This window comes from Haliotis rubra, unplaced genomic scaffold (assembly GCF_003918875.1).
Source record: "Haliotis rubra isolate DU_JTF1 unplaced genomic scaffold, ASM391887v1 Scf32, whole genome shotgun sequence".
Taxonomy (NCBI): Eukaryota; Metazoa; Mollusca; class Gastropoda; order Lepetellida; family Haliotidae; genus Haliotis; species Haliotis rubra.
In genome coordinates this window covers 357,974-381,172 of record NW_025766991.1, presented here as the reverse complement: position 1 = coordinate 381,172, position 23,199 = coordinate 357,974, and the positions used below count along the sequence as shown (strand labels likewise).

General features: G+C 41.7%; 1 protein-coding gene across 1 annotated transcript; it reads right to left on the bottom strand.

The window, feature by feature from the left end:
* Positions 1-2,070: 2,070 nt before the first annotated feature.
* Positions 2,071-21,199, bottom strand: LOC124283659 (sodium-dependent phosphate transport protein 2A-like). The gene is given in 10 exon segments (XM_046719650.1): positions 2,071-4,157; positions 5,079-5,547; positions 6,077-6,198; positions 6,899-7,055; positions 7,057-7,091; positions 8,526-8,669; positions 9,504-9,632; positions 10,197-10,302; positions 11,876-11,908; positions 21,017-21,199. Coding segments are annotated over 10 exon segments (2,157 nt in total). The 5' UTR covers positions 21,068-21,199; the 3' UTR covers positions 2,071-3,246.
* Between the last annotated feature and the right edge of the window lie 2,000 nt (positions 21,200-23,199).

Here is a 23,199-nt window from a genome sequence, read left to right as displayed (position 1 = left end):
CCCTTTTCGCTTTGCTTAAAGACAAAACAAATCTTGAATATTGTTAGATAGAACTGAAAGATATTCATTTGAGTAACTGTTTTAGCCTGCTCTGACCAGTGTCTTAAAAAATCTAAAGCACAAAACCCACATCCATAAGAAATCTCTGCTAAAAGCAAAGTCGAATGTACGACTATATCATTAGCAAGTGTTTATAAATCACCATCAAAATAGCGATGATACCAGGTGTTTGCGTGAGCGTATCCTGCCCTACCGGTGGCACCCGACATAAACATATGCAACGGCTAATAGTTTTGTTTCTGTTCAATTGTTTTGTTTCTGTTCGCTAGGTTTTTTCATTTATTTTTTATTTTTGGTTGTTTGTTTTGTTGTTGGTGGTGGTGGTGTGTGTGCGTGCGTGTGTGTGTATGTGTTGTGTGTATTGTTTTTGTTTGGTTTTTGTTTGTGTGCGGGGGAGGGGTGTGTTAGATTCTTTGTTCTTTTGGGGTTTTTTTTTATTTTGTTTCTGTATTTTGTTGGGGTTTTTTCTTTGTGTGTGTGTGTGTATGTGTGTGTGTGTGTGTGTTGTTTGGGGGTTATTAACACTTGTGACGCTATTGACAGACACATCTACATTTGAAACATGGAGCGTGTGCAAACGGTGCAAAGAGTAAAGTATACGGTCTCTGTGTGTAGTTTGAATGATAGGCATACATTCAAGTTCTGATGTCCTTGAGGCCAGGTAAGTGAGACGGGTTTGTTTTTCTTCTTGTTTTTTTTTGAATTTTCTGTTTCGCCACTTCCGTTACTGAGCTGGTAATGACAAATTCACTGATCAGAAATTAGAAAATAGTAGTGGAAACTGCCTATGATGGAGTTATCGAAACGACACGTATCCAAAACACCACGGAGGAGTTAGTCAAGCGTTCACTCTCTATTGTTGATGGTCCATACGGTGCACTCGTGACGTGGACCTGCTCACTGGTGGTCTCGCGACCTGCTAGAATCTACTGTGCATGTTTTGAACCTGAATGAAGTGTGACTTAAGCACACAGTTGGGTGAAGTTATTCAGGAGGTACAAGCTTCGTGCAAAACAACGGAGAGAGAGAGAGAGAGAGAGAGAGAGAGAGAGAGAGAGAGAGAGAGAGAGAGAGAGAGAGAGAGAGAGAGAGAGAGAGAGAGAGAGAGAGAGAGAGAGAGAGAGAGAGAGAGAGAGAGAGAGAGAGAGAGAGAGAGAGAGAGAGAGAGAGAGAGAGAGAGACCTGCATCACTTCGCCGCTTTGAACAGTATGCAAGTTATATCTCGGCGTGCCACCAAGATGAGAAAACTCAAGCTGACCACAGACATTTACAACTTTGGTATAAACACATGGGCATGTGCATGGTGCTATATGATATTATGACTTGAATGTCAGGGCTTGGCTACGGGGGCAATCACTGTCCCAACCACACATCCAGTTTGCAATATTTAGGAATAAATAACGTTCATCAGCCTATTTAGGCCTCCATTTTAGTAATCGCCAATGGTATATATAACACTTAAATATATATACGATACATAATGTAAAATTAAGATTTATGATAGACAATTATCACAGTGAATGTCTTCAAGGAGAGAGAGAGAGAGAGAGAGAGAGAGAAAGAGAGACGTATGATTTTGTGAAATAATTGTTTCAGAAGACATTTATCTCAGTGATTTGTACATGAGTGAGGCAGAAAGCCATTGAAAACCGTGAGATTTCCCAATGAACGACTCAGTTCCAAGAAAAATCATCTAGATCAATAGCTCCTCTGATGGTATTCAAATCCCATTGACAACCTTTTCGAGCTATAAGACTGGGGCACACGCTCTTTAGTTTGGTGCCAGGGTACTGCAGCTCACCTCCTTCATCAGCGCGGCATTACCATGATACAATTGTATCCAAATAGTACTGCTGCTGAGCTCAAATCCGTAGTGGGCAATAGTACCTATGCGGAAGGTAAATTGCTGGGCTGAATGTCACAACCTACTTAAGAGCAACATTTCCCAATCTAAATGATCAAGTGTTATATATATAACATTTAATCGACCAAAAAAGCTCACAAAGAAATCCATTTGTAAAAATATTTAATGTAAAATATCAAATAATCAAATAACATACAAATGAAAAATATATTTCACATATTACACATGCTAAATGATGTAACATATGACGATGGAATGATATGTAAATATCATAAGGGTAGTTTCATTAGAAATGACAAACATTCTCTTAATCACAGAGTCTGAACACTTATGCGTAAATATAAAAATAGTTTGTAAATTATGTACAATGGTAAACCACGTAGTATTGATGATCAGAATGAATGTCAAAGAGGAGTACTGTTGTCTGGTTTCCTATCAGTTTAATCTTTCAGCATATGGGCTGAACCGTTAACAACAAATATATTAAGTTATCATAAATATTACCCTTAAAGTTACCCTTTAAAATGTATTCAGTTGATCTTCCCCAGGTGAAAACTGAAGCCACGGTCACGATGGGTGTTTCTTAAGGTGATAAACCAACATGCAGTTTCATGTACCCTACTTTTGTTCACATCTATATTACTAAACAGGCTTCAGTTACCACAGATTCTCGTCCCTCAGACATATCTGAATCTTTCTTGATGATTGTCACACAAGGTGAGTATAAAGAAGCAAGTAGTCATTCATAACTAATGTGTCATGTGTTAATGTGCGGCTGTGACCAAATAGTGCGATGTTAGGGTGTATGTAAGAAACAGAACACTGTAACATATACTGTTGTTGTTTAACGCCGCTCAGATTCCAGCTATATGGCGTTGGTATGTACATAATTGAACCTGAACCAGACAATCAAGTGACTGGCATCACGAGCATCGATCTACGCAATTCTGATGGAAGACGTGCATTAATCAGCGATAGCGTTAGTCGCCTCTTATGAGAATCATATGGATTGCCAATTCTAACCCTAGGTCTTCATTGATCTGTGCAAGATATACGACATCTGAAAGAAGCTCCTGTAGCTACGGTAGACGATAACCTTTCTAAGCTACCGTATTGCAATATCATACCAAGTATCTAGTATAATGTTACGTTCTATATGATAATACGATGTACTCAAAGTGTTATGATTTGATGTACTGATACATACCATACTGCACGCAATAATAGTAATAGCTTAACAACTTGTAATGTAAAATACAATATTTCTTGAGATTGTTTTTAAAAGTTTTTAAAAAGACACTGTACACTGATTCTGGGAAATTCAAAGTCGTGTGTCTACATTTTTCCCTCTTGGCTGCTTAACAACGGCTGTCCCATTGGACATGGGCTTCTTGGAATCGTCATCTTCCTCCGTTAGATCATCGGTCAGCAGACAGGGGCAGCATACCTTCTGCATCACATTATCATAAGGGCGGAGAGAGCGCATGGGTTCAGGGAGCCACTTCCAATTCCGAAACTTCGGAGGGAGACAAGTGGGTCTCTTCCTCTGTATCAATTTTACGATGCAGATGATGATGACGACAATGGCGATAGGGATGAGCACGGCCGCAAGCACGTACCAACCAGGGATGGACAGTCCGAACACAGCAGCTGGTAAGAAGAAAAACATTGCGGCAAGGTATGCGAATGCAAACCATCGGTACTTGGCGGTGACGGTGCCCAAAAACTTGGCCATTGGAATCGGTGGGCGGAAGAATGGAAACGGGTAGAATATCAGGATACCACTGATGTTGAAAAACAGATGGCAGAGGGCAACCTGGAGAGAATCCCTGATTTTGGAACCGTCTTGAGCAAGAGCTGAAAGAATACCGGTAGTCGTGGTTCCAATGTTGGCACCCAGGGTGAGAGGGTACATACGGTCAAGCTCAATCACTCCGATTCCCACGAGGGGTGTTAGCGTGGAGGTGAAGATGGAGCTGCTCTGGACAAGAATGGTCAGTCCAGCACCTAGTAAGATAGCCAGATATCCAGTGAAATACGAACATTTGCCAGGGAAATCAGCGTTGACGAACTTTTTGATGACGAGTGCAATCTGGCCCTTGAGCAGAGCGTTGAGGAGCTTGACAATACAGACGAGACAGATACACAACACAGCCAGCGATATGACCAACAGGATGGCTCCAATATAGATATCATCAATCTTCCCATACAGGCCCATGAACAGGTGAGTTTCTGTAAAAGATAAGGAATTATTTGAGAACTGAGGATCATCGAATAGTTATCAATGAGATTAAGAACAGAATACCATTTTACAATAAACATTACACACGAAGAAGGGTAAATACGAGAAAATATTTATACGTTGTAATGTTATTATCTATGAACATATATCAAGCTATACTAGATCCTACCAGAATATTCTTACTCCAAGAATGTGATCATATGGTGATTTGAAAACGGCAAACGGCTATGCTCGTGACGGTAGGTAGCGTATGTTAGATCATACTAGAGAATTCTTACATCAAGATTGTGATGATGGGGTGATCGGCGAGAACGGTTTGACAAACATTGCCTACCGCCGAGAGATCAGCCAAACGTATTGCCATCTTACCATGTTTAGTATTAATCATCCCACAGAGCATTGAGGCATACTGCCAATTTACAGTGCAGACTGAGCTCTTACGTAGCTATGGCATGTGTTTAGGGCCTGTAGCGAGGCGCTACTTCCGGCACTAAGCTGATTCCCGGCTCCCTTTGCGCCCGCAAACTTGCGATATGCGAGACGGGGCCCAGCTTACTTCCGGTACCAGATTTCCGGTGACAAGCGTATTTTCAAGAACCAGTTCTGGTTCCAAATCGCGCGACCGCCAAATGTGACTTTACTAGACCGGACCAAGTGTACAAGCATGGTTGGCTGTCACAGCTGTTGCCAGTCGTCATAGTTTTTTTAGCAAATTTGGGGATGGTTAAATCGGAAATTTGTTATTCCTGCAAGGATTATCGGTTCCTTAGTGTCAACTGACAACCATGAGACCATTCGAAAAGGTATGGAACGTTGTTTGTAACCGGAAGTACCAAGGTCTCGCGAAGTGTCGTGACCTACTTACGGGCCTTATTCCATGTGCATATTAATCACTAGTACTAGTTACTTACTAGGTTTGATGCATTCTGTCTCAATGCCGATCCACGTGTCACAGGAGAAGGCAGTGTTGTTAGACCATGCTGATTCCATGCAGTCTTTTGTTACAAGGTAATTGTTCTGACAGTTGGCCACAAGTTCGCCACAGAAGGTGTTCTTCACAGTATCATTGATGGTGTTGGGAAATGTATACCCAGTTCTGAAGGTTTCGCAGCATGTATTGTTGAGGGCGAAGTTGTCGCAGCTGAAGGTGTCATCCTTCCAGAAATCGACTGAGCAAGTGTGTTTCTTGGCACAGGAGTTGAGGGCACTGCAAACCTGGATCTGTTTCGTGAAGGAGTATGATACGTTGTTGTGGACGTTCATGTCTTTGAGCTCGTCGGAGCAGCAAGTCCATGGAGTGACTTTATCAGAGCACGTCTTCAGTAGAGACTCGCCTTTGTGTGTGTTGGTGGCAATCTTAGTAATGGCACTTTTGTCGACCTGGAACATACATAGACTTCCTATAAACGTCTGTGACAACGACATATCTATATTACAGTTAGAAATTCTGTCAACGCTAAATAATGACATTGCTTTTAAGTATCGAACTGAGAAAGTGACTTGGTAAGAAGAACGTGTGGTGAAATAGACAAATGAAATTATATAAACAGTTAAATCGGTAATCTACTGTAATAACATATAAAAAGCTCGCGCCTGTGAAATATCAACAAAACATTAGAAAAATAGCTCACACTAAAGCCTTCACCGAACAACCCGCTTCCAAGCTGCGCGAACCTATTTCACTGCGCATGTGCTATGAGCGCAGCCCAGCTGTTGAAACCACTTCAATTCCCCCAAGCGCTGGGGGGAAATTAGTGAATCGTTTGAACTACGATTTGAGGTTTGAATTTGTATTTTTGATGATTTGTTTCGGTAAGTCCATACCGAAAGGTAACAGAATCTGCAAAGTTGTGTTTTACGATGCATGTGACCTTTAAGTCTCTCCACGTATGTTCTGCGATGTACGCACCTCAATGATCATTTTGGTGAAAGGCTTCGTAAGGATTTTCAGGAAATCACGGTCTGCGCTCTTGTCTGGTGCCAGGTCAGGGATAGAGTTCACGATGAGACCACTCAGCCTGCTTAAATAGCCTGGAATAAAGATGTCATGTTGCACACTCCATCAGAGAGCACCTGCTAGTGTTTCGGGTCAAGATAATGGGTCGGTCAAGTGAGTGAGTTAGGTTTAACGCCGCCTTTAGCAATATTCCAGCAATATCACGGCGGGGGACTCCAGAAATGGGCTTCACACAATGTACCAATGTGGGGAATTGAACCCGGGTCTTTAGCGTGTCGAGCGAACGCTTTAATCACGAGGCTACCCCGCCGCCCCCTGCTGTCTTAGATGATACATGTGTATGGGATATGTGTATCGATAGGTTGATACGCCGGAATTATGTACATGTTGTAGTATCGGGATATATCTATGAAACTTCTATCGGGATCGTCAACAACTGATCAAGTGAAATTCAACAGAATAAACCTTTGAAACGCAAAAGACTTTCCAAAGCCTTTAGAAAATACTGCCATATAATCTCTGGGATGGAAATTTTCTTTTGACATTATTTATATCTGAATAGACATCTTTGGTAAAGTATTTGTAGTAAGGTCGCGAAATCAAAGTTGCCATTGAAAACTACAGAAGTGCTATTCTGATTGGCTTGTCGTTAATTCATTGGTTGGTGAAAGTTTGCGTAACGATGTTTTGACATGACCTGTAATGAGGCGTGCTCTTGATGTCATATCTAAATTTTAATGACCTTATGTCCAGATTTTCGAGCTATAATCTTACCCGTGATGACCTCCAGAGGCAGGAGGATGATAACGGTCAGCCAGTTGAACATGTCGTGCACGGTGGCGCCGGCGAAGGCACGTCGGAAGTCGGACTTGTTGTTGAGCTGTCCTACTGCGACTATGGTGTTGGTGACAGACGTTCCAATGTTGGCCCCCCATGATGATAGGGATGGCAATGGGGATTGTCAGAACTAGAAGAAAGGACATTTTATTTCAGGGAAATTACAAATTGTTTTTCCATGAACGTATACAAAGTCTCTAAAACATTGTCCTTGATTAATTACGAATTTCGAATGAAACCAAATACCGAATCTGGATCAGCCCACCGCGAACATTGGAATAGTTTTAAGGAAAATATAAGTAACCGTGTGTGCGACATACGCATTATGTCCAAAACAACAATCACGTTAAATCTCCAAATCATCATCATCAACACATCCGGGTGTTGTCTGTACATAGGCAAAATAGTGATTACACAACAGTCTCGTTTCCTGCTGACTGGATTTCATCCTATTGCGCAACATAGTACAATAACCAGTCCAGAATTTATGTGACCAATTCATTCAACTGAATACATAAATATTAATCAGTATTGTTTGATACATCTAAGGACTTGTGTATTGCAACACTACGCTCCGTCTAATCCTTACAAACACGTCGTGCAGCGTGCTCTGACAGACGGAAATCTGGAAATCGTGGAAATCTGAAAACGAGGCTCTGTCGCTAGAAAGTTATGGCGGTCTGGTACGGACTTGATATTATATCAATCACATTGTGCGTTACAAAACTACACTGAATAAGCGCAAAGGACACATAACAGATGTAACCAGTGAGCCAGATGAATTGTGAATCATTTTACGATCTCATCAAACAGGGGCAGTCTGTGACGTCTTAGTTAAGTTCATGCTGCCTACACCTCGCCATAAACAATAGAAATACCATGTTATTAAAGTTTAAAATTAAAATTAACTTGTAAATACCATTTTCTTATGAAACAAAGAATTAGAATTCAGTGTAACCATAGTTGTTTGTGGTGTCTCTTTTCACTTTCACACGAGAAAATTCGGATCGGCTGAAAAGTAGGTCATTGTCTGAATAGGTTAATGAGACTCATGTTTCGGTTTGAACGGTTGATATTATTCATACCCCTACGCTTTCCACATTTACGCATTAGAGGTATTAATTCATGCTAACTCCAACCACGATAGCTGTGTAGTATACTTGTATCCCACTGTTGGACAGGTGACTGACTGACTGACTGAGTTTGGTTTTACGCCGCTTTTAGCAATATTCCAGCAACATCACGACGGGGGACAGCAGAAATGGGCTTCACACATTGTGCCCATGTGGGGATTCGAACCCGGGTCTTCGGCGTGACGAGCCAACGCTTTAACCATTAGGCTACCCCACCGCCCCGTTGGACAGGTGAGGTAAAAGTAGATGTGAAAGCGGTCTACTCCCAGTAAAGTGAAAAAAACTGTTTTCTAGACCCCTCAAGGCATTCACCCATACACACATACCTTAGAAAAACAGAATCAGGTGATATGACTGGAATGTTTACAATGGTAGAGAAGTCCTCACTCAAGCTTCTCATATTAAATCAGATTCAGGGATAATGTACTTACTGTCGGCACCGACCATGCTGATGATGATGGAGGTGGACGTGGAGGAGCTTTGCACTAGGACAGTCACAAGGACGCCAATCATCATCCCGGCCACAGGATTCGAAAGGATTTCATTGTTCTGGAACACCTGTCCTGCCGCCTTACCTGTAGGAAGTAATGTTATGTTTTATATAATGCAAGATCACAATCCCAACAACGCCCAGAAGCTACACCAAGCCTTTTGGTCATCATCCGTTGCGCCCCGTAGACATGACAGAAACCCACCATTGCTGGTTCGAATCCAGATAAGCCTTGATTATGTTTTACGTTTGTCACCGTCATGCTCTTCCTCGTGGTGTTCACCAAAGTGACGCTTTTAGCAATATTCCAGCAATATCACAGCGGGGGACACCAGAAATGGGCTTCACATGTTGTACCCATGTGGGGAATCGAACCCGGGTCTTCGGTGTGACGAGCGAACGATTTAACCACGAGACTACCCCACCGCACTTTTCATCAAAGTAGTAACTGACTGAGTGTGGTTTAACGCCGCTTTTAGCAATATTCCAGCAATATCACAGCGGGGGACACCAGAAATGGGCTTCACATGTTGTACCCATGTGGGGAATCGAACCCGGGTCTTCGGTGTGACGAGCGAACGATTTAACCACTAGGGTACCCCACCGCCCCCCAAAGTAGTAAGCGTCTGTGACATACATCACTTCCGGCTTAAATACCGTAAACAGTTTAACCCAATCCACTACTTCACTCACTCATGCTGAGTTTAAAGACAGCAAATTCTAATCGCATATTCTCCATTTGTATTATTACATAGAAATATGTCTGCGATCTTCAGCTCTTCGGGGTTTCCCCAGAAAGCTGACACGCTGTAATAAGCTGAATAGTTTTTAAAACAGTTTCCTCCCCTAATTCCCCGCCTCCCTCACCCACCCACCCACCCACCCCTTCACTCACTCACTCATGGGTAGTGGAACTTACCTCCCAGGAGCTTGAAGGCCGAGCTGAGGAAGTCCAAGGAACAGATGAACATATAGAGGAAACCCAGGATGAGAGCGACTCCAAGTATATACTTGCACAGTCGGAAAATCAGCTCTGCGCAGTTCAACTCTGTGTTAAAAGAAAATTCAGAATTTTACTCATCAAGTGATTGCTTCGACCACACCCCGTTTGAGCGATATATCGCCATCCATTTGTGTCAAGGTCGTTTAGTTGAGAGTCAAAATCGGGTTTCAATCGACTTGCAGAAATAACAATAAAGAATTGGTAGGTGTCATGAGTGGCGCTCGATAGGCCTATCATCTAAGATTTTACATTAAGTTTTAATCGATTGCAGGCGATGGTGGCGTAGCGTTCGGCACGGCCGTAGGGTGGGGAGCACGGAAGTGTCTGGCCTTGTCACGATGCGTTGTACTGTGAAGCATTTCGAGTCGGGGGTCATCTCAAATTTTTATATATTTTTTATAAATATTAAATCCTCGCAAAGACACGAGGGCCTGTGCTTGTTAGCTCCAAATCAACAAAAACCCACAGTATGTCGAATTATGCGTAATTCGAGACAGCTTAGGTTCATGTGTCTCATTTGAACCCATAACGTTACATTATGTTTGACGATACTTCAATAATTTGAAGTTCGTATTAACGAGGTTTTACACAATTTGTCTAGCCACTGACCTGCCCACGGTTTTTCTTCCACTTCAATTGTTGTCACCTTCCATGGATCTTCTTCCTTTTCCTTTTCTTTGTCATACTCTTCCTCCACCTCTATCACCTTGTTGTCCTAAAACGACACGGAAAGGCATTGGGTCAAAATGTATCATATCATCATCAACCTGGGAACATCTATGATAGACTGGTCTTCAGCAACCCATGCGCATTGCAACAAGTGGCAGAATGAATCGGGTAATCAAGCTTGTTGACCGGTAGCTGCACATTATGGAATGTATGTTACCCCGAGCGATGCACATGATGTCAATCATTGAATTCACCGGACCAGACACGACTATTTACTAACCGCAGGTATAAAGCCATAATATTGCTGAGTGCGGTGACAACACAACATACAAACAGTATAATTAACAGATATAAAGATGCTGGCTGATGTGCACGGTTTTAACTGCTATTATTATATTGAGTCAAAAAAGAAACTTCACAAAATGTAATTTGAAAAATAATGAATAATTTTTCTCTGATGATACATCTATGTATCCGAAATGGGATCCCTATCTTTCGACTCTAGAAAAACGTTAGCAAAACCCACTCAAACCCATCCATTCGTCGTGCAAATGACGTTAGTGCCAAATCAGGTTTTGCACGTGCAGTCGATCACGTGATCTTCGCATCGAAGTTTTCTTCATATGCACGTGTTTGCATTGGCCTCAAGAATTGAAAATACACTTTTAAACCACAGTTCTAACGGTACTTGAAATGCCACGATTGTCAAATGTGCAACGTGAACGTGCCGTTGGCATGTTGCAAGCGGGAAGATCAGTTATTGACGTCGCAAGAGCAATGGGATGCAGCCGTCGTACTGTGTATGACTTGCGAGGTCGTCTACAACAAACTGGCACCACTTCTGATCGCCCAAGGTTGGGTCGTCCACATGTGACGTCACGAGCAGAAGACCGTCAAATCGTCCTACGTCACCTACGTGACAGATTTCTGCCGGCTGTATACCCATGTTTTGGAACGGCGGTGTAGCCTAATGGAACTGATTATGGCACTGTCGGTGTATCGAGTACATCACACAGATCTCAGCAATGAAATAATAACAATTTAACCATCTTACCATCTCTTGTTCTTTTATAGTGCCCTGAAGAAAGAATGTGAAGTTTCTTTTTTGACTCAGTATATTAGCAGTTCGAAACACGTCACTGCAGTAATTATGTTTTCTATTTTTAATAAAACATCTACGTGATAATTTACATTAGGCATGGAGTTAATTAAGTCTTATGACGTAACAACTATAACAATGGCAAGGAGAGAACAATAATCATTACATGGACATTATGGGACTAGCACCGATAATCAATAGAGCACACAGAAAAGAGGAACACCTCCATAGTTAACAACATAGGCGATTTGGACCTCGTTGCTGCCGAGGCACCCCTGATATAGTAGGTAAACTGAGGGGCATAAGAAAGCATGTTTGTTTTTCATATAATTCCAAATCAAAGAACTGCTGTTTGGCGGGATTGACTCAGAGATAACTTTCTTTCGTCCCTCAGTTTTTATAGACACTGAACATAAAGGTAAGGGATCACTGAACACAAAATATTATGATCCCTAACCATTTTTGTACAGTATAGGTTCGCACCATACCCATGTCTAATGAACGTCACGCTGATACTTACAATTGGATCTATACCGTTAGCGTATCCACTTTCCTGAAACAGAAAGTCAGTGTACAGTGCCCGTAATGTAAACGTTAGAGCATATCTCAATACAATACATCTGTGAAACAGAATGTCAGTGTACAGTGCCCGTAATGTAAACGTTAGAGCATATCTCAATAGTAAACGTTAGAGCATATCTCAATACAATACATCTGTGAAACAGAATGTCAGTGTATATCTCAGTGCCCGTAATACAATACATCCGTGAAATAGAAAGTCAGTGTACAGTGCCCGTAATGTAAACGTTAGAGCATATCTCAATACAATACATCTGTGAAACAGAATGTCAGTGTACAGTGCCCGTAATACAATACATCCGTGAAACAGAAAGTCAGTGTACAGTGCCCGTAATGTAAACGTTAGAGCATATCTCAATACAATACATCTGTGAAACAGAATGTCAGTGTACAGTGCCCGTAATACAATACATCCGTGAAACAGAAAGTCAGTGTACAGTGCCCGTAATGTAAACGTTAGAGCATATCTCAATACAATACATCTGTGAAACAGAATGTCAGTGTACAGTGCCCGTAATGTAAACGTTAGAGCATATCTCAATACAATACATCTGTGAAACAGAATGTCAGTGTACAGTGCCCGTAATGTAAACGTTAGAGCATATCTCAATACAATACATCTGTGAAACAGAATGTCAGTGTACAGTGCCCGTAATACAATACATCTGTGAAACAGAAAGTCAGTGTACAGTGCCCGTAATGTAAACGTTAGAGCATATCTCAATACAATACATCTGTGAAACAGAATGTCAGTGTACAGTGCCCGTAATACAATACATCTGTAAACAATACATCTACAATACATCTGTGAAACAGAATGTCAGTGTACAGTGCCCGTAATGTAAACGTTAGAGCATATCTCAATACAATACATCTGTGAAACAGAATGTCAGTGTACAGTGCCCGTAATACAATACATCCGTGAAACAGAATGTCAGTGTACAGTGCCCGTAATGTAAACGTTAGAGCATATCTCAATACAATACATCTGTGAAACAGAATGTCAACAGTGCCCGTAGAATCCGTGTCAGTGTACAGTGCCCGTAATAAACAATATCATCTACATCTGTGAAACAGAATGTCAGTGTACAGTGCCCGTAATGTAAACGTTAGAGCATATCTCAATACAATACATCTGTGAAACAGAATGTCAGTGTACAGTGCCCGTAATGTAAACAGAATTCAGTGTACAGTGCCCGTCAAACGTTATACAATACATCTGAATGTGTACACAGTGCCCGTAATGTAAACGTTAGAGCATATCTCAATACAATACATCTGTGAACAGAATACAGAATGTCAGTGTACAGTGCCCGTAATAACAATACATCTGTGAAACAGAATGTCAGTGTACAGTGCCCGTAATGTAAACGTTAGAGCATATCTCAATACAATACATCTGTGAAACATCTGTGAAACAGAATGTCAGTGTACAGTGCCCGTAATACAATACATCCGTGAAACAGAATGTCAGTGTACAGTGCCCGTAATGTAAACGTTAGAGCATATCTCAATACAATACATCTGTGAAACAGAATGTCAGTGTACAGTGCCCAGTGTCAGTGTACAGTCTGTGCCCGTAATGTAAACGTTAGAGCAACGTACAATACATCTGTGAAACAGAATGTCAGTGTACAGTGCCCGTAATATCTCCGTGAAACAGAATGTCAAAACGTTAGAGCATATCTACAATGCAATACACAATACAATACATCTGTGAAACAGAAAGTCAGTGTACAGTGCCCGTAATGTAAACGTTAGAGCATATCTCAATACAATACATCTGTGAAACAGAATGTCAGTGTACAGTGCCCGTAATGTAAACGTTAGAGCATATCTCAATACAATACATCTGTGAAACAGAAAGTCAGTGTACAGTGCCCGTAATGTAAACGTTAGAGCATATCTCAATACAATACATCTGTGAAACAGCCTTACACGTAGACATGACGACATATAGAGTTTCAAAATAACACACTCAGAAATATGATACTGGATTGTCTGGTCCAGGATTGTCAATATTGCTGAAATATTGCTGAATGCTTCGTTGAACAACTTGCAAATTACTCGAACATTGTAGTTATGTATTTTGGGGTTTTATTTCTAGTATAATTTCAGAATCAACTCGCATGCACTAACCAGTCCTATAACACACTGACTAGGGACGCAGAGGGTGGCAGTCTGCTTGTAAGCCTGGGATTCGTGTGTGTATTTTTATGCAGTTTTATGTTATGCACAGTTCCTTTTCCGTCAGTATATAATATATGTATGCAACTCTGCACGGCGAATTTCTACAGACGAATATGCCACCCTCGGAGCGAAGTTATTAAGACAAGATATGAGCCTCCTCCATTACGTATATAATGGTAAACTTTGTATTTGTCGACCACACCCGGAAAATGATAATAGGATTTGGAAATATGTGGTTGTCCCATATATCAAATATCTGATACAGTGATTAGGTGTGTGTGTGTGTGTGCGTGCGTGCGTGCGTGTGTGTGTGTGCGTGTTTCACAGGGTTTCCCACGAAGCAGAATTTGCGTCGTGTACTTACATATGTATAGCATAGACACATAACTTACGTATAGTGTGTTACTCGTGTAGCAGTAACATTCATTGTGCCAAATTAATGAGTAATTATCTTACAGTACAGTAGTACTAGACTACATCAGTTTGTTACTTAACAGGGTGTTCATGTAAATGCCCTTGATATCAATTATTCGTACCCGATGAATATAGCGTTGGTAAGGTTTACGACATGTCGTATAGTTTATCATAGGGTAACGAATGTCGTAGCGCTACGAACGCTTTGTGGATCGGTCCCCTGGAACACCAGTTTTGTAAATCCCTCTTCTCGGTTTACGGGTGCATGTAAATACACCTCAGGCATACCAAGTACACGAGTGTGAGTCGACCCGAACACCAGTGATATCCGTGGGGGAAGTGTGACGCCAGCGTCGTGCGTGTGACTATTCAACTGTTAAGTGCATTGTGTCTTTGCATACGGGAGATTTCGACAGAGGTTACGTGTATACAGTAAATTACCTATACGACAAACACGCTCATACCGAGCTGACGGGAATAACAAACTATGTTTTTTTCCCGACAACTTGCTCTTTATATTAGTCGATTGCATTTAACGACTTAAGGGTCTAACGACTAACGTTGATGGTCCCTTTGACATATGTGTACCAACCAGCAGTATTACAGCTATATGTGGCGGCGGTCTGTAAATAATCCAGTATGGACCAGACAATCCAGTGATTGACATCATGAGCATTGTTCGGAGTACGATCACATGCCAAGTCCACCAAGTCAGCGAGTCTGACCACCGGATCCCTACAGTCGCCTGATGTAGACCATTTAAACCCGGATCTTCACGTGTCACTCTCTATTATTGTGAAATTGTGTCGAGTTAACCTGCGGTGAGATAAAAACGTCCTCCGACCATGACCTCGCAATTGGTTGGTCAGTCCTGGGCCATCGCGAGATAAACTGCGTACACTGGACAATACAAGCCACAGGTCCGTGACGGACTTTCACATCGCTATGACGACAGTGTCAAGCCAACCTGGACCTGGACAACTCGGATGGGGGAAGAGGCGGGGGGGGCGAGCAATAAATAAGTTTGGTTTGTGATGGTTTGAATATTACGTCCCTGTACCAGTTTGACACATCAGACACGTTAACGGGTACCAGGCGGAATAAGTAGAAGTCGCAATATCAGGGGTGGAAATAACCCATTGCCCGATGTCCGAGTCCAGTGTTTTTTTTCTGTCGGGCAAGCAAATTTGTATATCACACTGTACCGGTGTCCAGTTGACTTTCCAATGTTAATTATGTTGTTTATTAAAAAATCAAGAAGAAAACGGTCGGTATAGTGGAAAAATTATCAGGACAAGTGACTTTACATGTGCCACTGTACCGGAGTACACTATCAATTTTAAAGTTATTTCCACCCCTGAATATAGGATATACGTTCCAATTTCATTATCCACAAGTATCCCCCACCCGAGTTTCGTTCTGCAGGTAGGAACTTTCGTTGTTGAAAATCAAAAGTCGAAATGAAAGCAATTCATGGGTGATTTACAAAAGATTCGAATCAAAAGGAATATCTATTTTCAAAATACTGGGGAAGAGATTTTACAAAGATTATATATGCGCTTTCTTCAATTTGTAATAATTTAAAGGGAGAAGAGCCATCAACCACAACAAATCAAGCATTTAAACAGACGCTCTTGCTGTATCACACATAAGTATTCCCTTCTAATCTCTTTGCATAATGCACCTGGGCAAGTGTATGAGACTGCGCAAAGCTGTTGCCAGACACACTTGTCACAGCGATATAGCACTCGTATAATCTGACCCGGATGTAAATTTGTCCCTATCCAATCAGAAGCGGGTAAACACGTCGCTTTTTGTGGTGTTGGCGAGAGACATTTGTTATGGGATGACGTCAGATAGTTTTTAATGGCAAATGTAGTTGTTCATTCTCCTCGTGTTCCCTGTGCAAGCATGTACACATTATTTTATTGTTTTTATATCAAAATAAAAAAAGATATAACAGCAGGCACAAGCAGCTGGGGCCACGGGTGATGGTCACGGTTGCACGTTGCTTTGATTTTAAGTTGGTTCTGCAAACTATGTCTGAACCTTTGACATCTAGTTAGTAAGAAGAAGCGTTCTTATGACGGCCTTTTGGTTTTGATAGTTTGTAATTGCAGTTGTGTACATAATTTCCCAATGGCATTGCAGATTCCAGTTGATTCTTTCAGAAAATGCACTGATTTAGTCTTAAGTCACAAGCCCCCAGAACATGCGTTCTATATATCAATACTAACCGTAAAACCGACTCAAATGGACCACAGATTTGAGTTCGTTATAACCGTGTTCATCATGCACATTAAGACTAAGATATACATCACGTGGTCAGGACCAAATACAATTCCTCATATCCGTCAGTTTGTCATAAGTGTGTTCGTTATAAACGTAGTTCTTTCTGTATTTTGAATCTACATTTCATCCCGGAGGGACTACCCAGTGTTGAGCCTTGATCGTAGACCATGAGAAAATATGGTTGAATATGAAAATATTGGACCATTACAATGAACTGACACCGACATGTGCAGAACGGTAACGGGTACACTATCATGGCGATATCACGCGTGTCGTATGAAAGACTTTTCAAAACTCCTTTCAGCCAGACGACCTAGAATGGGGCAGCTTCAATAGGGAGCCTTACAGCAGTTTCTATCACATGTAATGTGAAGGTACCTGTTCGGAGGGGATAAGAAATTGTAAAACCGTAGATTCGGTCAACATGTGCACGTACTGGTTGTCATTCAAAGGGCCCGTGAACATGCAATCTCCACTCATTTACCAAGATCATGCTTCTGTTTACAAAAATCTATTCTGATTCTTATGAAATAAACTGCTCCTAGGTATTTACATAGCTCTCAAAGGTGTGTTAACATGAGACAATCACCAATCCCGCCAGCGCTAGTCATCCATAAACACTGCACTCCTTAAAGAGGAACATGGTTATACTGTCTAGTCGTGAGCTAGAGGTAATCATTAGTGACATCACAGGGGCGTGTCACGCTTAGAAACAGCGTTAGAAAGACATATAGGTATATAGACCCTACCCTAGTACTATATAAAAGGAAAGGAATGTAACGACGGAACCACCCCCCTCCTCAATCTAAGTTAGATTTCACCACGTAAACTATTTTTAAGGCCCCCGTCGAGGCCTACGGATCAAAAGCGAGATGATTTCCCTACAAAATGAGCTATAAATGGTCACAATCGGATCATTATTTCAAAAGACGGCAACTGGCTACGGCAAGAATACATGTTCAAAAGGATACGTTAAGGTAGAGTCAGACTACTTGCAAACGGATTGAAGTAATAGCAATAGTTAACTAACTGTTGAGGCAAGACTAAAGCGTGCTGTTCGGGGCTTTCTCGCGAGATGTAGGTAGTTACACTGCATTCTTATGATGACAAGGGTGATCTAGAGTCTGTTTGATCACATCCTCTACAGACATTATTATGATTTTGACCATGTCACGAGTTGAAATTCTAGAAGAAATAAATCGTTGACAGTTGATATTTACAGAAAACATCGAATAATGTTTAAGATCATAATTTCCAAATCCAATGTGAACTCCCCGGCAGACTAAAATGGCCCAAGCATTGACCTGTCCATTTTCTGTATTCCACAAACGCGTGAGTATGTAAGTAGTACCTTAACAATATATCATTGTTAAGATATTGCTGCCCCGGGGGCATTGTTCATCATATTACTTAAAGCTGAGGCACCTGTCACCCCTGGGGAGTAGCTATATATGCACGCTCGTTTAATCTCTGCTATCAAGCATTGTTTTGGTCACACTATGGCATGAACTCCGAGTGTGTTGTGAGCACCAATACGAGATTTCTGCTTGGATAACACTGATTGTTGGGTGTCAGCCCGATCTGTCGACAAATGAAAAATAGGATGTCCCTAACTGTCGACAAAACAAAAAACCCGGAATGTCGACATCGCGTGGTCAACATACCGTGACGGTGTTAATTAATGAAAGAGAATGTTTGCTTAGTGGTTGCAAGTGGCCATGGCGGCTACAGCTATGCTCGTATCATGAGTAAATGATAAAGTTGAAGATGTCTGGCTTGATGCCATTGCAGACGCACCACTAGGTGAAAAGGCGACACAGCTGATGGATTACGTTACTACCAACTGGGTAGAAGGTCCATGGACACTGTCAACTTGGAATCATTTTGAAAATGATGGACACAGAACTAACAATAATTTGGAAGGTTGGCACAACAAAATCAACAAGTATGCCATGAAGACACATCCCAATGTATTTGAGGTTGTGCGAATGCTACAAAGAGAACAGTCATCTACTGAAGTAAAAATTCAGCAGATCCAAGGACAGCAGAGAGATCCCGTCCGTAGACGTCGCTACCGAATCATCGACGCTAGGATTCGATCCTTGAAGGCCGACCTTCTTGCCGACAGACTTACTGACTTGCATTACATAGACCATGTGTCAGAGCTGCTTCATCTTGGCTGAACATTCAGATTACTTTAGTGCAGATATAAAGGTGTTTTGGCAAGAAGAAATAACTGGACTCATCTTTTATATAAACTCTGTCAAAAAAGAAACGCAACCCCTGTATTTTAGAGATTTTGATCTGAAGTTTTAGGACGACACGGCATTTTTATTATTTAAGACAGAAGTCTGAAATTTGGCAGAATAATAACCCAGATGGGCATGTTTAAAATTGTCATTTCAAAAGTCATCTCACAGACACCAGTTTGTCACCAGGGGGGCGTCTTTCTCAGTATCTCGTATGAGCACCACGCGCTGCAATCACTGCACGGCATCTCCTTGGACAAGAACGGATAAGACGCCGGATTCTTTCCTGGGGAATGGCTCTTCACTCCTCCTGCAGTGCAACGGCGAGCTGTTGCAGCGTCTGTGGCGGCGGCTGACGTTGACGTACGCGTCGATCCAGAGTATCCACAGGTGTTCAATAGGGTTGAGGTCTGGTGATTTAGAGGGTCATGGCAAGACATTGACGTTGGAATTCTGCAGAAAGTTCATTGTTGCACGTGCAGTATGAGGCCGGGCGTTGTCCCGTTGAAAAAATCTGTGTCTGTTGGTCAATAATCGGGAGAAGGTGAAGCTCTAACACGTGGTTGATGTAACGTTGGGCTGTCAGGTTCCCTGGAACGATCACCAAGTCTGATTTCTGGTTGTATGAGATGGTTCCCCAAACCATGACGCTTTCTCCGCCAAATCTGTCCACCTGTCGGACGCAGATGGGCGCAAAACGTTATGACGTCTCCTATACAGACGCTGTCTTCCGTCGTGACGTTGCAAAAGAAAACGTGATTCATCAGAAAACCAGATTCGCCTCCAGTTTTGTAAAGTCCATATCCTTACGTTGTTGCACCACCTGAGTCGTCGGCGTCGATGTAGGGGCGTAGTACAGGTCCAACAACTGGTCTACAGGCACGTAAACCCGCTTCTTTCAGACGGTTCCTAATCGTTTGAGCTGACACTCTCCTCAAACCTGGTATTTGTGTGGCAGTCACGGTTGGTAGGGCATGCCGATTACGCAGGTGATGGACCCGGATGTACCGATCTTGAAGGGGTCGTGATTCTTGGCCTTCCACTTCTCGGGCGATCGTTGGTCAAATTGAAGTTGTTGTAGCGGCTCCAAAGTCGGGATATCGTTGTTTTGTGAACATTTAGGTGCCGTGCAACAGTTCCAAAACTTTCTCCGGCTTGAACACGACCAATGGCGATATTTCGGTCGGCAGCACTCAATCGTGGCATTTTAACACAGCTTTTCGGCGACAAATGAATGAATATAATACGGAAGCACATGGGCTTTTATACACCTACATTAACTGCCATTTCATGATTTGCATGTGTTTTTTTTGTGCGAAGTCACCATGAGGGTCATTTCATGCGTTGTGACGGAATAAGCAATAAAATACACTTATGCGTACAAATGCAGTTGTTTGGATGGTAATCTTCATTAATTACGTGTATCATTTCAATACATTCGAATAAAATTTAGTTTGGAAGCAATAACTTCATTCAAACGAATTTTTCATATCTGAGGACAGGGGTTGCGTTTCTTTTTTGACAGAGTTTATTTATTACTTATACACCTGCAGAAATTACTTATTTATATAAAACACACACACAAATATATTGTGTGAGCTTTATGAAATATATGAACAAATATGCTATATTATGTGACATATGATACATGCATGTTGTTATATTGACTGAATAAATATATTGTCTACTATATATATCACACTCTGTTTTAATTAGTTTGTTAATTCGAGAACACTGGGAGTGAAGTCACTCATGTAGAACATCACCTCCTTTTCCCGGACTGTCGACAAGTATTTTGGACGGATTATTTCTTGTTGTCGACAGTCCGGGCATAAACCGATTGTTGCTGGGCTGATGGTACACATGTTCTCACGGCTAACAGCTGGGTGTTAAGTACGAGCATCGTTGGCCATGATCTAACAAAGTAAACTTCTTACCTTTTCTGGTAAACCGTCATATGCATCATTAACGTGGCCGTTAGACGTCATCCTGATGGATATTAGAGAGAAACTGTTTCTCAATGCAACAAGGTATTGCTGCCCCCTCTCGAGTACGCGTCCTGATCCTCGCCTGTCTTTGCGAGTCTACTACCTGTTGAATGTCTGCAACGAGCTTTACCCTCAGGGAGGGGTTGCGCGCGCACTTGATTGACAAGCTTGTGTATGTTTCACTTGAGTCAGAGACGCTTCTCGCATCTGTCAAGAGTCAGTTCCTCGCGTAACCGTGAATGACCAAGCAGGGGTTGTTCAGATGGCTTAACCGTAATGATATCTCATGCACGGATTAAATGGGGGATTGAGTGAAGGACTGAGTACATACCCCTTTTTAACAAAAAACAATGGTCATGTTGACAAAAAAAAGTAAAATAATACCACAAACTTAATCAACAGGAAAAATATTTCTCTCTCTCTCTCTCTCTCTGTCTCTGTTTCTCTCTCTCTCTCTCTCTCTCTCTCTCTCTCTCTCTCTCTCTCTCTCTCTCTCTCTCTCTCTCTCTCTCTCTCTCTCTCACTCTCTCACACTTAATCACTGTATCAGATATACGAAGGGCGGTGGGGTAGCCTAGTGGTTAAAGCGTTGGCGCCTAGTGGTTAAAGCGTTGGCTCGTCACGCCGAAGACCCGGGTTCGATTCCCCACATGGGCACAATGTGTTAAGCCCATTTCTGGTGTCCCCCGCCGTGATATTGCTGGAATATTGCTAAAAGCGGCGTAAAACTAAACTCCTTTTAACATTTTCCAGGTGTGGTCGTGACGGTGGGGTAGCCTAGTGGTTAAAGCGTTCGTTCGTCACCCCGGAGACCCGGGTTCGATTCCCCACATTTCAACTGCATGAAACATTGAATCATAACAACAGCATCGAAACTAGGCTAATTTAGTTCTCACTGAGTTAATGTTTATAGAATAGAAGTGCTCTTTGCAGATAAATTGTTCTTTGAATATGTGTACGAACATGTATTTTGTTTTAAGTTGACGCTCCAGTCCTCTTTACGTCTCTGAAGTACAAGTGATAGGATCCCTTGTTCAATCCATGCCGAACCAAGTCCAAATTTACGAAGTGTGAGTTTTAAGAGAGTAGCTCATTTATTTTTGTTTCTAGTTTCAGTACCATATAGGTCAAGGTTACTCTGCATTTTATATCATAATGGTAGCGACATGATTGCATGGATACAAATTTTAACCAATAAAAACTAGAACATTTAAATGTATAAACATGTATTGGAAGCTGCAACATTCGACAATATGCTCTTCTTACAACCATAAAACGTTGTAAAGCAAATAAATGTACTTTTTCTATACCTTAAAATTTACGTAGAACCCTATATTTCACACCCATACATCAATATAAGTAATATTTTATTATCAAATACTTTGAAGTACATACCACAGACTCTTGCCAAGAAAGATATCTTCTAAATGATATACCTTGATAAGTGTATGAGGTAGTAATATCAATTGGAGAACGTTTATAGACACTGTTTCAGTGTTTGAGAGTTTACCGCCATTATATAAAGCTTTTACCTCTGTTTTTTCCTGTTTTGTTTTTGTGTTTTTGGTGCTTATTATCAGACAGCGACCAAGATTAAGATAGTTATCTGCCATGTATTTATATACGTCGTTGATAACATCTTTAAGATATCCCGTTCTTGCATATCATGGTTACTATATCTTGACTGATTGTAGTTCACAGTCGGGATGTGTTCCATGTTAAAGACAGAATGTCGTTTTGTGGCGTCTTATCATTATAACTTTGCTTGAGCTGTCCGGTGTTGCTATGTCGTTCCCAAGCCTGCCTTGGTTCCTATGTTGAAGATGTGTTAGATTGTAATGTACTCCTTCGATCGTTTTCATCACTGCTACAGATTCTACAACCAGTTGGCCAATTCTGTACCTACCTCTTTTGCCATTGTTGGACAGTGCACGTATAGCTATTCCTTCTGTGGTGGTGTCAAATCATGTTTCAGATTCATCGCTGACGGTTTTCGTGTTTTCTTGCATACTGAGTGCATCACTTACATAGCAATGGGTCCTGGATTTAGTTTGAATTCATTACATCACAGCAGGTGTTTATTCTTAAATATTGCAAACTGGATGTGTGGTTGGGACAGTGATTGCCCCCGT